Source organism: Amaranthus tricolor, chromosome 15 (assembly GCF_026212465.1).
Source record: "Amaranthus tricolor cultivar Red isolate AtriRed21 chromosome 15, ASM2621246v1, whole genome shotgun sequence".
In the NCBI taxonomy this organism is placed as follows: Eukaryota; Viridiplantae; Streptophyta; class Magnoliopsida; order Caryophyllales; family Amaranthaceae; genus Amaranthus; species Amaranthus tricolor.
The window spans coordinates 1,291,714-1,306,808 of record NC_080061.1 but is presented as its reverse complement, the minus strand read 5'-3'; the positions used below and the strand labels follow the sequence as shown (position 1 = coordinate 1,306,808).

At 33.3% G+C, this 15,095-nt stretch overlaps 2 protein-coding genes across 2 annotated transcripts; both read right to left on the bottom strand.

Annotated features, from left to right (window-relative positions):
* Positions 1 to 1,980: 1,980 nt before the first annotated feature.
* On the bottom strand, positions 1,981 to 6,074 carry LOC130800880 (SUN domain-containing protein 5). The gene is made up of 4 exons (XM_057664599.1): positions 5,524 to 6,074; positions 3,451 to 4,763; positions 3,278 to 3,363; positions 1,981 to 2,400 (listed from the first exon to the last, which is right to left on the bottom strand). Exons 1-4 carry the CDS (start codon positions 5,780 to 5,782, stop codon positions 2,175 to 2,177), a joined length of 1,884 nt encoding a protein of 627 aa, XP_057520582.1. The 5' UTR covers positions 5,783 to 6,074; the 3' UTR covers positions 1,981 to 2,174.
* A 1,340-nt stretch (positions 6,075 to 7,414) lies between these two features.
* LOC130800879 (probable inactive ATP-dependent zinc metalloprotease FTSHI 1, chloroplastic) lies at positions 7,415 to 14,288 on the bottom strand. Its single transcript, XM_057664598.1, has 15 exons — positions 13,450 to 14,288; positions 13,282 to 13,369; positions 12,031 to 12,453; positions 11,887 to 11,940; positions 11,733 to 11,798; positions 11,080 to 11,175; positions 10,875 to 11,003; positions 10,711 to 10,763; positions 10,377 to 10,572; positions 10,136 to 10,250; positions 9,153 to 9,427; positions 8,943 to 9,026; positions 8,741 to 8,853; positions 8,408 to 8,657; positions 7,415 to 7,933 (listed from the first exon to the last, which is right to left on the bottom strand). The coding sequence occupies exons 1-15, from the start codon at positions 14,154 to 14,156 to the stop codon at positions 7,745 to 7,747; spliced, it is 2,838 nt and encodes a 945-aa protein (XP_057520581.1). The 5' UTR covers positions 14,157 to 14,288; the 3' UTR covers positions 7,415 to 7,744.
* Positions 14,289 to 15,095: the final 807 nt, after the last annotated feature.

The window sequence follows — 15,095 nt, the reverse complement described above, 5'->3', positions numbered from 1 at the left end:
GAGGTGTTAAAAATTGTAATTTTAATCAAATTGGAGGACTATTTATGTAATTTCGGATTTTGAAGCTTTAAAGTGACGTTATTTTGGGAAGATCTGTTTTTGGTATTTTAACCATTTTGACTTTGGAGTCAAAGTCTAACTCACGGTAATTAAGTTAAGTAATCAAGGGGTAAATATCATTTTAAAAATTAGATTTTATCTTAATTGAAAATAAAATATTAATATTAAATATTTTTTTAAGTAGATTATGAAAAAACTACTCTAATTATTTAGTTTTCTAATTAATCAAAAAAATAAATATATAACATAAACATAAGTTGGTGACCTTGATAAGCTATTTTGGTCAATAACAAAAGTTAATAGTATGACAATTTTTCATTAACAAGTTTCCTTTTAAGAGTATGATGTTAAAATAAAGTTACACACCTCTCTTAAAAAACATATATAATATATTAGATGTTGATAGACTTGATCAAAATCATTCTGAAATCTGATTAAAAGTTCGTGAATCATATAACTCGAACATTTTAATGCGATTAAAAATAAATTAGACTGAAAATGACTTGACTCAAAAAAGACTCAACTAAAATGACTGACTTAAAATTAACCTGATTGTCTAGGTGATATATATGCTATATAATATTATTATGAAAATGTTTTTTTTTTGTTTTTTTTTTTTTTTTTTTTTGCAAATACATTTTATCTTTTTATGCAAAATAGTTTTACAAATTTGAACAACAAACAAATTATCATCTGACTTCTAGTTACTTATTTTAATGCTTTGGATAATTGATATTAGTATCAAATTATAGAAATGCTTCTTTGCTAAATGCTTCACAAAAGTTATGTTGTTAGCACCAATATGAATAGACTATTGTAGGTTGTAAGTAATGATAAAACATTTATGCAACATCATTCATTTAATCTGTATTTGCAACCATCACTAGCATCTAAATGTATGAGTATTATGTGAATATACGTTTTCAGTCACGATCGCGGTAATATTAAGAAGGTGTTCTCTTCAACTTATTTTTTTGACTTATTACTTATTTTTATTGGAATCAGATTAGATCAGATCAGACCAGATTAGATCAGATCAGATCAGATCAGAACTATTCAGATCAGATCAGAAAGTTTCAGATCAGACCAGAGCAAATCAGACCAGATCAGACCAGATCAAACCATACCATCATTATTATTATTATTATTATTATTATTATTATTATTATTATTATTATTATTATTATTATATTATTATTTTTATTATTATTATTATTATTATTATTATTATTATTATTATTATTATTATATTAATATTATTATTATTATTATTATTATTATTATTATTATTATTATTATTAATCATTATAACTTAGTATGTAATATTAATAATAAGACATAATAATAATAAATAATAATAATAATAATAATAATAATAATAATAATAATAAAAATAAATAATAATAATCATTATAACTATTCAGATCAGATCAGAAAGTTTCAGATCAGACCAGACCAGATCAGACCAGACCAGACCAGATCAGATCAGATCAGATCAGATCAGATCAGACCAGATTAGATCAGATCAGAAAGATTCAGATCAGATCAGACTGAATCTGACCAGATCAGATCAGATCAGATCAGACCTTAGTAAATTCAGATCAGATCCAATCAGATCAGACGAAGAGAACATGTCCTAAGTAATGATTACAGAATAGTTTCGCAATCAATATAGATGATTTTTCTGTAATCAAAGTCTATTTTAGGTTACAGTACGCCCAAAACTATTATACAGTGAAGTCGAGTGACGGAATGTGAATGTGATGTTGAGTTGTTGACACTATGAGAAAGCCTCAAACATGCATATCCACACAAACAGAGAAACAAATACAACAATGTAGGCCCAACAATCTCATGTATAAAAAGTGTTGAGTTCCTACATTGAAGCCTATAAAAACTAAGTCTTAGCCTAAGTGGGGATTTAAAAAAAAGGATCATTTATTCAAAAAGCTGAAAGTAATCCATTAAAATTGCTTTTACAAAGCATAATGCTATTCTACCTAATACATCTCTGCCCCAACATAAGGGGCAGGAAGCAGTATGGGCTTTATGGCACTGACTAACTTGCCGCCTTGACATTCTTCAGTGAAGGCGAAAAATGGCGCAATGTTCGACTAAATCAATGTTATTAGCATCGTGATGCCACTGCTAAGGAGTATCAACAACCAGCCTCTATTTGTGGAGACATTGCTGCCTCGAGAAGCTCCAAATGAGAGCAAAATCCGTTTGGAGACGAGCTTGAGGAATGCTATACACAAGAAGCACAAGCTCACTAATAAAACAGCTAGCTCCTTGTTCTGTAGACTTGCCTGATCCTTCTCTATGTTTTCGATAAGAGATCTGCGTTCGAGAGGACAGTGTTAGATGATAGGAACTGAGAAGCAGTCATTGAAATGTGGAGAGGGTGTCAATTGAGGAAAACAAATTGCTCTCCTAGACAAATTATCCATAACCATGATCAACAAAGTCCTACAAAAAATTGTATTATCTCTGTGCAGAGGCAGATTCACATGCCCTCATGCGCCTGCACGTGAGGTCAATGCATTTCCCAATTTCTTGCTAGTCGAAAAATCTCCGAGCCCCGTATTATGTGTATCAATGTATATGTCCCTTATTTTGATGGGGTCAAAGATTTATAGTTCTTTGGTTTCAGATTATAATGGACTATGTGTAAATGGCTCATTGAGTCAGATACGCTTCTTATTTATGTGAAGTTGCGCAACATATTTGCTACCAAGGGTTTATCTGAAAGAAACTCTTTGTTATCACTAACATGAGTGCGATTGCATACATCCCACTCCCCAAAATTTTACTTACATCAGAACCATGTATGTATGGTGTTGGTGTAACGGAATGGAATGTACTATCACATTATATGTTTTTCTCTCAAATTTCAACTTCTTTTATTGTCTATCCACTCTCAATTGCTCATTGTATTTCAAACACCATTTTTGCCAGAGATAGATTTTACAAACAAAATATCAATGTGATGCCATGACATAAAGTAAACCAGTTGGTAAGAGTTACCAGTGACCAGTGTCACATGATTCACTAATCTCCTCGCGAAGAACATATCGAAAAAAGCAAATTATGACCAGTTTTGGGCTATTCTTGGTCAAATTTGAGCGAATTGCGAATTCAAGAAGCGAATTTGCTAGCGAATTATGTTAAACCGGGAGTTACAAAAGAAAAGCAGCAAACTGGGAAGGCCACTGACCTGAGGATCTTATTTTCGTCAACCAGCTCTTCAACTTGCGAGGAGAAGACCGCCTTCCATATCTCGGTGTCTTCCCTTTGCTTGTCCTGTAAAAGTAAGAATTATTCAACATCGTTAGAAATCGTATCTACAGAATACAGCGACTATGTTCTAAAGAACAAGCGAAAAAATACCGTTTCTTCCTTCCACTCAATTAGTTCTTTGATTGCATTTCTTTCATCGTCTATCAAAGAAGTAACTTTCGATATCTCTTTGTAGATTTCAGGGACATTATCGCGTTGTTTCTGGTCTAACTCCTTGAGATACTCTTCCAAAACCGACAAGTTCACTTCCACCGACCTCACCTTCTGCATCAAAATCTTTAGTACAGTGTCTCCGGGAATTCTGCTATTCGACTTCCCCACCACCGGATCAGGAATCTTAGTTGTGCCCGGACTCTTACTCGCATCTGTATTAGCCTTTTGCTCTTCGCTACTTCCATTCTCAGCTTCACTACCGTTATTCCCATTAGCTGTAACATTCTGAGGCCTGGCAGATTGTGCTCCGGTAGAATTAGTCTTCGATACTTGCTCGCTGTGAACAGATCTGCCAGATGAAACCATTAGATCTTCAAGCATCCGTTCAATAGCATCCACACCGTAAACTTCCAAGACACTCAACGTGCAGAAATGTTCTGAGCCATAATGACTGATCAAACTCAGGTTCAAGTAAGTAACCCATTTGGGTTCAGGCAGAACAAAGGTCTGTGCTTGCTTAACATTAGCAGCAACAAATTTTCCCATAAAAGACCATGCATCAGTCGGGTAAGCCAAGCTTCCCCACAATTCGAACTCCTTGAAATTCGAGGAGTAGTGCTCAAAATTCGCAATCTTGACGGAATCTACCAAAGTCTCTTCCGCAAGCTCAACTACCACAAACTTATCTGACACAGAACACGGGTTTATAAGATACTTGTCGTGATCCTTCCCTAAAATGTTGCTTGCCCCTTTTGCTACCTTATTATGAGCCACGACTTTAGCACCTTTAGCAGCCGAAGCATAATTGTAAGGAGTTCCATCCGGTTCCATCCGATGAAAAACATTAGCTCGTTCATCAGAGGAGACTAGACCTTTTCCGGGTATAGATGTATTTTGCGTTACATCGAGTTTCAAATAGGCGGAATCCATATCCCTTCCGTGTTGATAGTCCTCTAGTTTGCTGATTCTTTGATCTATTCGACAAGACATTTCGCACACTAACCGAGTGTATCCTAGTTTTAATATGTGAAAGACCAATTCATCTAAGCCTTTATGCCTACAAACCGAGTAACTAGCATTTAACGAACCTAGTCTTTGAACGGTAGAAATGTTGATGTTTATTGATTTATTATCCTTCGACAAGTCGTATGAGAATTTATCAAGAGTAATGTTGCGAACATTTGGATTTCCGTTGCCTACAAGCTTACCATCGGATAACAAGCTTCTATAATTAGGGTAGTGATGAGTTTCTGGACAATAAAATGAACTTGGGTCAGCTTCTTTAGCTCAATTGAAACAAACTACCCAGCAATACTTCTATATACCACATTGAAGCATCAAGCTTAAACTACAACAAATTAAAATAGGTAATTATGCAATTTACGCAGTAAAATATAACAAGAAGAAATCAAAATGTTCAACATTTTTACACAAACAATATGGGAGAAAGGATAAATTTGTCATTGTTTTATACACAATAGGATCTTTACGTTAGTCAAAAGATAACTTTGGTCAAACCATCCAATGTTAATGTTTTGGTAAATTAAGAAGTTGAAACAATTTATTGTTATAAATGAATTGTTTTTAACAAACTGTTCAAACACCCTATCAGCTAACAGCTATTAGCAGTTTGACAAATACCCAACTCTCTCATTTCTCCAACATTTTGACCTCAATTACAAACACCCAACTCTCTCATTTCTCTAACTTTTTGACCTCAATTATAAACACCCAACTCTCTCATTTCTATAATTTTTCGACCTCAATTAACACGTGGATTATTTTCCAAAAAAAAAAACTGATCAAATTAATTGATCAAATCAGTCATATGGCTTTTAGCCTAAAGTTCTCTAATTTTTCCACATGAATTATCAAGTGGATTATTTTCCAACAATGAGGACCAATATTGACCAAAACTCCAAATTAACAAAATACTCAAATAAACAAACACAAACCCAGAAAACAAAATCAAAAGGGTACATAAAAATTGAAAACAAAAGAAAAAATTACCTCCATTTCCATTTCTGAGACAGACCTCAAAATAGAACGAGATGACGAAGCACCAGCTTAATGAAAGACAAAGTTCATAAAAGCTATTATTGTTATTGTTGTTATTGTTACTCCTTTTATCTCCATTATCAACCTTGTTATTCTCATTATTCTTTTTCTTTTTGTTGTTGTAACATCCAAACACTTGACCATTTCTATGACTTGAATGAATACCAGGTCTTTTTACATTATACCCACCACCATTTTTAGCTTTCTTCATACTTCATCCGTCGCATACTAGGATAAAATTTGTGATTTAAGATAGAATTCTAGCTATTTCAAATAGTAGTCAATTGTTAAAGGGCAAAAACTAAGAGAAGAAATAGAGAGGAGGAGAGTTAAAGCCTAAAAAGGGATGAATTTAAGTTGAAAAAGGACAAGTAAATTCAAGATTTTGTATTTTTTGTAATATTTTTTTTTTGGGTATTGAAGACATGATTTGTCGTTTTGGATCTGTTGTAGACTTGTGGAGTTGCGTTTTACATTCTTAGATTTCTCCAACATCCTCGGAAACTCTAGTGGTTATTATTTGTGCCGAGGTCATTGCATTTCAATGGCTAAGAACATTTGGTACATTTATATTAGTGAATAATATATATATATATATATATATATTTTTAAAGGAAAATGATATTTATATCCCGCAGTAAACAAACGTAACTCGGTTAGTTAGGCGGTTCACTTAAAATAAATTGTTTTAACTAAAAGAATTAGAGTTATAGATAATTTGAAAATTCCAATTCGAATCAACTAATTCGACATATTTTCCACATTCATAAGGAGTCCGTCTATGTTTCTACTTTATGTCGTCATGTATAAAAAGATAAATAGAGATATAAATTATTTTATTAGTTATTTATATTTGAAATATGTTTGTTATATTGTTAGGAATAAAGAGTTTAAATAAACTGAATTGAATGAAACTAAGTAAATAAAATTTAATAACTCAATACAAAATAATTTTGTAGAGAACAATGCCTAAAAATATTTATATATACTAACAATAGAAAAAAATGTGAGAACAATCATAATTTTTTTAGGTTTCATTAAGATTAGTAAACAAACTACAAATATTTACTATTCCTTTCATTTCTTATTGAAGTATTCTCACTGAAATTGAATCAAACAAAAAAAAAAAGTAATCTTCAGAAAACGTATGAAAAATTGTGAAATTGTATTATTAAATGAAAAGAGAATGAATTGTTTTGATGATATAAAAAAGTGTTTGAATGTGTAGTTAAGTTTAAAAAAGTATTAGTAAGATATATTTTCATAGAAGAAAATATTACAATGTAAGTAGAACCCTGTATTTTACTTTAATTTAATAAAGTGTAACCCAATAAGGTTAAAAGGGTAAGAAAATATACACATCCTTAACCTTATAACAAAAAAGCCTTTTTTAATTGACTCCTAATATCTAGAATATAAATATAGATAAATTTTTTGTGTAAAAAAATAAATTACTCCATTTGTCTCTTAGAATGTGTTGTCAATTTAAAAAATAAAATGAGAGCTTTATGTATTTGTTGTAGCAAACGAAGAGCATACGAAACTTCAAATGGAACAGAGGGAGTATAATCTTGTACTCCCTCCTATTCAGCATATGTGTCACATTTTTTTATGGTCAAATCATCTTAATTGTCACATTTCTATTTTTAGTATGAGTTTTTGACTTTTATGCCCTTAGTAGCTTTATCCTATTTTCAATTATAACCTCTATTACCCATACTAATTTTCCTCCCTTACATTAAAAACTCATAATACTACTCTCTTTCCTACCTTTAGAGTCTCACTTTTGACTGTCCTTAAAATCCGTAAAAAGTCAAATGGGACTCAGGTGAATAGAAGGGAGTATTAAATTGTACTTCAGGTATTTCAACAATTGCTACAACAAAACAATGATATGCTCAATTGTTGCTTCTTCTAAATGAACCGAAGAAACTAGAACATTGGGCTGGGCCAAGAATCCCTGTACAATCAAAACTCAATACATAGCGGCTTACATTTTCATGTCAAAATTTCAAACATCCTTTTTATTTGAGAGCGTACGAATGACAACTTCACGTGCATTTCCGCTTTCTACCTCGTCTCCAACAAGTTCAGTGCAGTTCAATTTCATCAAAAACACTGCGCATCAGGCTTTGAATATGTTGTTCGGTAGGTTGATCGATTACGTTGAAAGTCACACCAATTCACCATTTGATGAAGTTGCCAAAGCATGCTCTAGTTCATAACCGTTCTCCTCACCGAAGAATGGAAGGCTACCGGGATTTTCCTCCTCTAGGAGAAGGCTTATTGGTGTTTCTGGAGGGTATTTATCGAGGATAAAATCGATTTCTGCTCCACTAATCTCTTTTTGATTGAGTAAAACCTGATAAATAGCACACTAGGGTTCAAAACATGGGCATGATCACACAAATAGTGGGGGAAAAGAGACTTCTTACTTTTCTTACCTAAAAAATTAACAAATTTAGATGAGCAAAATGTTCTAGTCCTCAAGGCAAGTTACTCAATTGAGGGTTTCTATACGGTTTACACAACACAGACGTTGAAGGCACTTGAAAGAAAAAGTTGCTTAGATTGGCTTTTGACTTGTTGGTCATTTTTTATCTAATACACAGTCAACAACCAATAACTAATTTTACCAAATAATTCTTAACAGTTGACTTTTCCAGCTAGCTTCTTAAGCCAACAAAAGCAGTCAACTCTTTCAGTAGATCAAACAAGTCAACTAAAAAAACCCACAACAAACAGCCATTTGCCAACAAAATAATATCCGTGACAAGTATAGTACATAACATAAAAATCAACATGCCATGAGAGTTTTATAGAGAAAGAGACACACCTTCACAGATTTAAGCAAAGCTGCACGGTGCTGCCTAAGCAGCGAAACAGTTTTTCCGTACATCTTCCGTAACAACTCTTCGGTCCTTTTCGCAATTTGATCATCCAAATTAAAATTAACTGGGGGTTCAATAAGGTCATAGTCATCATATAACGATCCCTCAAAGTCCAGCCTGGGTCCTACAAACTTAGGTGCTTTCCTCCACTGAGGTGGTTCCCCGTGTATAACCATTGGGTTCTCCAAATTCCATCTGATAAAATTTAGAAAGGAAATCAATATAACAGAAGGCAAACATGAAAATGTACAACAATGAATGGATAAAAATGAGCCTACATAGTTATTATTTTCCGGGCAAGCCAGGTTGCATCAGCAAGATAGTTAACTGAAGCCCTTGATGTATCATGTCCATAAATTACTTCCTCGGCAGCCCTCCCACCAAGGAATACCTTTGCGGGTAAATTCAGGCAAGACGGAAAAGATCAACAATATACCAAATAGATTTCATTGAAAATAATAGAAAACCTAAATGTGAAACCTGTAGACGATGTAGCAACTGTGGCTGCCTCTCAAACATGTATGACTCATCATCAAGACGATGATACACGACTTGGGACAATGTCTGCGAAAGTAACTCAATTTACGTCAGGATAAACTATATTGAGGTACTTCAAATAAATACCACACATCTTCTCACTTCACAATAGCAACTAGTACGCAACAGAAATCAAAGGGTAAAAACGATCACCTGGCCACGTGGGTTGATAGATACCCGATCACAGCTTTCAACTTTCGCATTTTCAAGTCTTCTTAGCAAGTGAGATGTTATAGCAGTTCCAACTTCAGTTGTAGCCCGGCGACACTGTCCTTGGTGCCCTAACTCTATGCCAACTCGTTTAGGCCCAATTGTTAGTCGATCCACTGCATCATCAATGTCGGACTGCTCAACTTCTTCATGCCCTTTCCTAGCAGCCACTAAAGCAGCCTCTTGTAGCAACTGGGCCAATCTAGCACCCGTCCACCCTGAACAAGCACATGATAAAGTATCCATACTGCGTCAATCACATCTGTAGAGGTCAGCATAACTTGTAGAACATTAACAATCTCGTAAATTCTAACAAGACATGTTACAGTCAAATTATATGGATTTATAACATAAATATTACAAAAATACATAACATAGATGAATCAGCTTATAATTTTGACTAGCAGTGTGATAGACCGTGCATATTACGATTAATTTTAATACTAAACCAATTAATGACGATAAACATATATTATTGTGGTCAAAGTACTACTCAAGTAAACAAATAGTTTTACATTCGCTGACAATAAGAGAGTGGGAAAGAATTTATATACATTATGCAAGGACGTTATTAATGATTAGAATCAAACCAATAGTCGAAATATTTGATGCATGGTAACTAATATAAAGCCACGTATTCAAAATAATGGCTATAGTGCTATTCTACCAAAATTAGATTGCTCCCTCAGTCTCGATAGATTTGAAGCAAAGAGAAATTGTGGGGTTTTTAAAAAATTGGTAATAAATGAAGAGAAAGAGAAAGAATTGTGTGGATGAAATTCCAAAAATAGAAGTGATGCAAAATGAGTGGGACGGACCAAATGACAATTGATGCAAAATGAATGGGACATAGGGCATATATTAAATATAGAATTTTGAGCAATGCTGTATTCCATGACATGAAATCAAGTAGAAGAATGACATACCAGGTAAGTCCTTTGCATAAGTGGACAAATCAACAGAAGATGACAGTTTGACTTTTCGGGAATGAACTTTAAGAATGTCTAGTCTTCCTTTTGCATTGGGAGGTTGAACCCTTATCTACATAAGGAAAAAGTTGATAAAAGATACCACGCAAATGTAAAAAAATATAGAAATTCCAAATAATTTCTTCCATCCATTCAGCACTGTCAAAGGCTGAGAAATGTATGGATTGTTAGTACAAACCTTTCTATCAAAACGGCCTGGTCGAAGGAGTGCAGGATCAAGTAAATCTCTTCGATTTGTAGCACCTAGAAAGATGACACCTTTTCCGGTATCAAAACCATCAAGCTCAATTAAAAGCTGATTTAAAGTAGTTTCCCTCTCTTGAGTTGCAGCATTGTATAGACTATCAGTTGAATCACTGAATATTCCTTGACGCCTAATTAGAAAAGTTCCAAGGGGATTCAAAAAATTTATCCTCATATACATAAGCTTATCAATAAACATCAATGCCAAAGCCTTAATCCAAACTAGAAGGAGAAATATTTGATAACTAAAACGACATAAGAATACATACCGCGTAGCTAATGCATCAATTTCATCGATAAATATGACTGATGGCTTATTGACCTGCACAAAGAAAGTATTATTACCACAGTCCACGTGGATTCTCATACTAAGCAGAAAAGTTTTCACTAGTACATGCAGTACACATTATGAGAAACATTACACGCCTTTTACCTTGGCCCTCTTGAATAAATCCCTAATACGTGCAGAACCAACACCAACAAGAACTTCAACAAATTCTGACCCGGCCATTTGGTAAAATGGGACGCCAGCTTCACCAGCAATAGCTTTTGCAACTAGGGTCTGCCAGCCACAAGATTAAAATTTAGTCATTTAGACACTGCAAGTTTCAACAAAACGCTGAAAAATTTTCTATTACCTTTCCACAACCAGGTGGACCTTCCAAAAGGACTCCATGTGGAGGTTTTATACCCAATTTATCAAATAGCTCTGGGTTCTTCAGGTAATTCACTAACTACACATCATAAAAAGTAACTAATTCAGTAACAATTACTAGAGCTTCAGCTTACAAAATTGTCAAAAAGATGAAAATAATTGGTTGTCAAAATTAGGAGAAATTGGCCAAGCTTCAGTTTCAAAAGATATTGTAAGTAGGCATTAAGAATGATGTAAGTAGACATTTAAGATATTGAAAGTAGGCATTAAGCATACGGTAAGTAAGCATTAAGGATAAGGTGAGTAGGCATTAAGAATACGGTAAGTAGGTATTAATCTTAAATGGGCTGGACTTGAGATACGTCTCTGAAAGAGACGGCCTCTCAAGAGACTAGCTGATTCCATTAACAAAAGAGAAGACACTAAGCACAAGTGCTAGAACTACTCCCATCAACAACAAATTGAAATACGAGAGTGCGTTTGCTAATCATATTGTGCATCGTTCAGTAGACACAGAAAAAGCAACTTGGCATCGCTAATCACATTGTGAATCTATTAGGGTTTGCTAAACCCAATACAAATGATTATGCAAATGAATTCCTAACTAGCATTATAGTGCAATTCTGATTCATTTACCTCTTGAAGTTCTTCAACTGCTTCTTCAATGCCAGCAACATCAGCAAAAGTGACCCCAGTTGAACCCTACGAGAATTTTCAGTAAGTATTGAATATAAGGACATACAATTAAGAAAAATAAGATTCATAAATTACAATCTTGAAGGATACTTACATCGACTCGGGCCTGAGGCTTGGATTGTGAAAAATCTATACCTTGCCATATATCCTACATGATACACAAATCATAATAGTTAGTGTGCAAATATACCAGCTGAAATACATTTAAAACTCATTGAATATAGAGATCGTAACGTACCCACTTCCTGAAATTTTTTGGCCTTCTTGAAAGAGTAAATCGGACAAGGAGAACCATGGTCAAAAGGACCAGCAGCATTGGTCTTAGTAATGCAAGACTGGCAGATACACCACCAATAGTATAAATTTCTTTCAACTTGGTAATTATCCATCCATCACTAAAAATGTCCGACACGCCCTCTAAAATAGAAAATATGATGCCTTTGGACATTTTGAGGCAATGCTTGACTATAGGCAAGACAACGTATAAAGTGGCAACAAAGACAAAACTAGTGACTGCAAAAACAGCTGAAGCAAGGAAGCTTCCAACAACAGCCGCAGCTGCCGCCATGGCCACAGTAACCATTCCAAATTCCACCATGATTCTCCTTGATATTGAGGACGCAACAGGATTAGGATACTCGGGCACTTTTGCAATTGATGTCTGTAAAACATGGAATCAACAAGAACTCTAAAGATTCATGGAAGGCACTAATTCTGATCTGAAATTGCACCACTTGTTCAACCTAAATTCATTTGCTTCTTAAGGGGGAGAAAATAGGTAGCAAAAGGTTCAGCTCATCCAAAAACAAGTAATATATCAGTCAAAACTAAACTTTTTTGAGCATAATAGGAAATCATGCAAAAGATGTTTAATATTCGTTGAAGAAAGGAGAAAAACTAGAATATGGTGTATGAAAAAAAGAATAGGCTTTATCTCGTATTTCAGATATCACATAACAATCCACTATCCCAACAACGTTTTTATAAGGCATACAGCACTTATATTCACAAAACTGGCCAACACATGACAAAAGAAAACACTTAAAAGTTAAAACAAAAGGAACAACCTCTATATGACCTATAATAATGAGAATTTGTCATAACAAAAGTACACTACAATAGTAATATGTGATTCCATAACAAAATTCCTGAAGCCCCACGCAATAATCGCTTGCGTAACTTGATTGTTACAGCATTATCAAATCTCATAAAATTGAACCATACTAGCAGAACTAGTCTATATATGAAGCTGAAACAGATAAAAATCGAGGACTAATAGTTCCACTTACACTACATAATTTTATAAGACAGATATCACATAACCCAAGTCCATTCAGAATTTCGAAAAAATCATTAAACCATAAAAAACAGGCAGCTCATCAAACAACTTATCACTACAAGGATTTCCTGTATCAAACATGAAAACACACTGTCGAATTTTCAATAATCCAACAACCTATCTATCAAGTATAGATTCAAGAATGTCTACCGAGGTCATTTGAGTCTCTATTTCATACTGAGGACCAGTATATTCAGCCAAGACCACCTTAGCTTGATCATCACCCAACTGAATTGCCCTGCCACAAAACTGCCAAAAATTATCATCAAAATCATTTAATCTACAATCTTAAACTTGTATAAGAAAAAAGAATCTCACCATTCATTTCTATGTAAGCTCTTATCTCCAACACTTTCTTTAAGCTCAACAATAAAATCTCTCATCCCATCCTCAGATTCCAATCCATTATTCTCCTTTAAGACCAACAGTTTTACCTTATCCCTCCTCAAAAAATTCATGAACTCTTCATAACTCAATTTAGGCAAAGTTTCAAACTTTTTATCAAATTCCTCTTCTTCAGACAAATCCACCCCAAAAATTTGTTCAGGAACATAAAGTTTCCCTCTAAATTCCCTCAAAATATCCTTCAAATAAACATTACCCACCATTTTTTCACCTCCATTTTCCTCAAATTTCTCATTTACTCTTGCCTTATCCTTCAAATTTAACCTCCTTAACACCTCTAAACTTCTAAACCCAGTTTTTTTATTCTTTAATTTTTGCACTTCAGTTGAAGTATACACTTCTCCACCAACTAAAAATCTGGGTTCTACTTGACTAGGGTTTTCCTTCAAAACCCTAGTCACAAAATCTTCACTATTCGAATTTGCTGTATCCGCAATAGAATTACATGAAAATGTAGGTCTGTTACGAATTAACTTAACTCCATTTGTTAGCAGTTTCAAAGAATTTAGTTGTTGCGTGTGTTTACGAACTCGAATCAAGGGCGTGCCAGATTTGCTTAGGTTTTTGATTGGAAATGGTTGATAAACCCTAACAAATAGAAGACTATCTCGTGTGCACATAATTGGGATTGGAGATTTGAAGTGAACTGGAGTTCATCAAATTTGGATGTAAAATGCAAATTGAGTTCAATTGCTATATGATAATGCTGTGCATTCCTGAATTTACCCTTGTGTCTTACTATTTCAAGTTCCAAGTTCCAACTCATAATTTTTGTTTTAAAGAAAAAAATAATATTAATAATCTAATTTTTTACTTATTTACCGTTAATAATTTAAATTTTAAATTATTTTTTAATTAATTAACATTTATCTTTAATTAGCATATTATAGGAATATGCTGATAGCAAACTAAATTAGAGACAAATATTAAATTATTATAAAATAAAAGGTTATTTTGATAACAAATTAGGGGCAAAGGCTAAATTATTAAGAAATAATTCAAATATGTATTATGCACAGCGAATGAATAAAAGGTTGAATTATTAATATTAATTGTTCTTTTTTTTATTACAAGGCAAGTTGAAGACGATAAAAAGCTAAAGTAAAATTCGAATTCAAACTTCTGTCTAAAAATTGATATAAAATTCGATTTTTTATCTCTCCATCACACTATTTTTGTTCCATCCGCTTATGTTTTATTTTATTTTCTCAATACAAATAAAATATTTTTTTTCTTGCGTTGTAACAAAACTAAAACACACAAAATGATAAGTATAATGAATACTTTTGTTGTCCATCTCAATTTGAGGAGTATACTGTATATGTTCGTGATCAATAAATACATTTAAGAATCAATTTTTACCACATAAAGACACATTTATGAGTGTATACTTAGTTTTTATTTAATTGCACTAAAGACACTATTTATCGTTCAGTACTATTTTATGTTTTGCGACTATTAAAAAAGAAAAAAACAAAGTCATATGGGATTTTGTTTTATTCGTCTCGTCGTATATTTTCATATGAATAAATTTTTATAATTTTTAGTTGAGTATAATT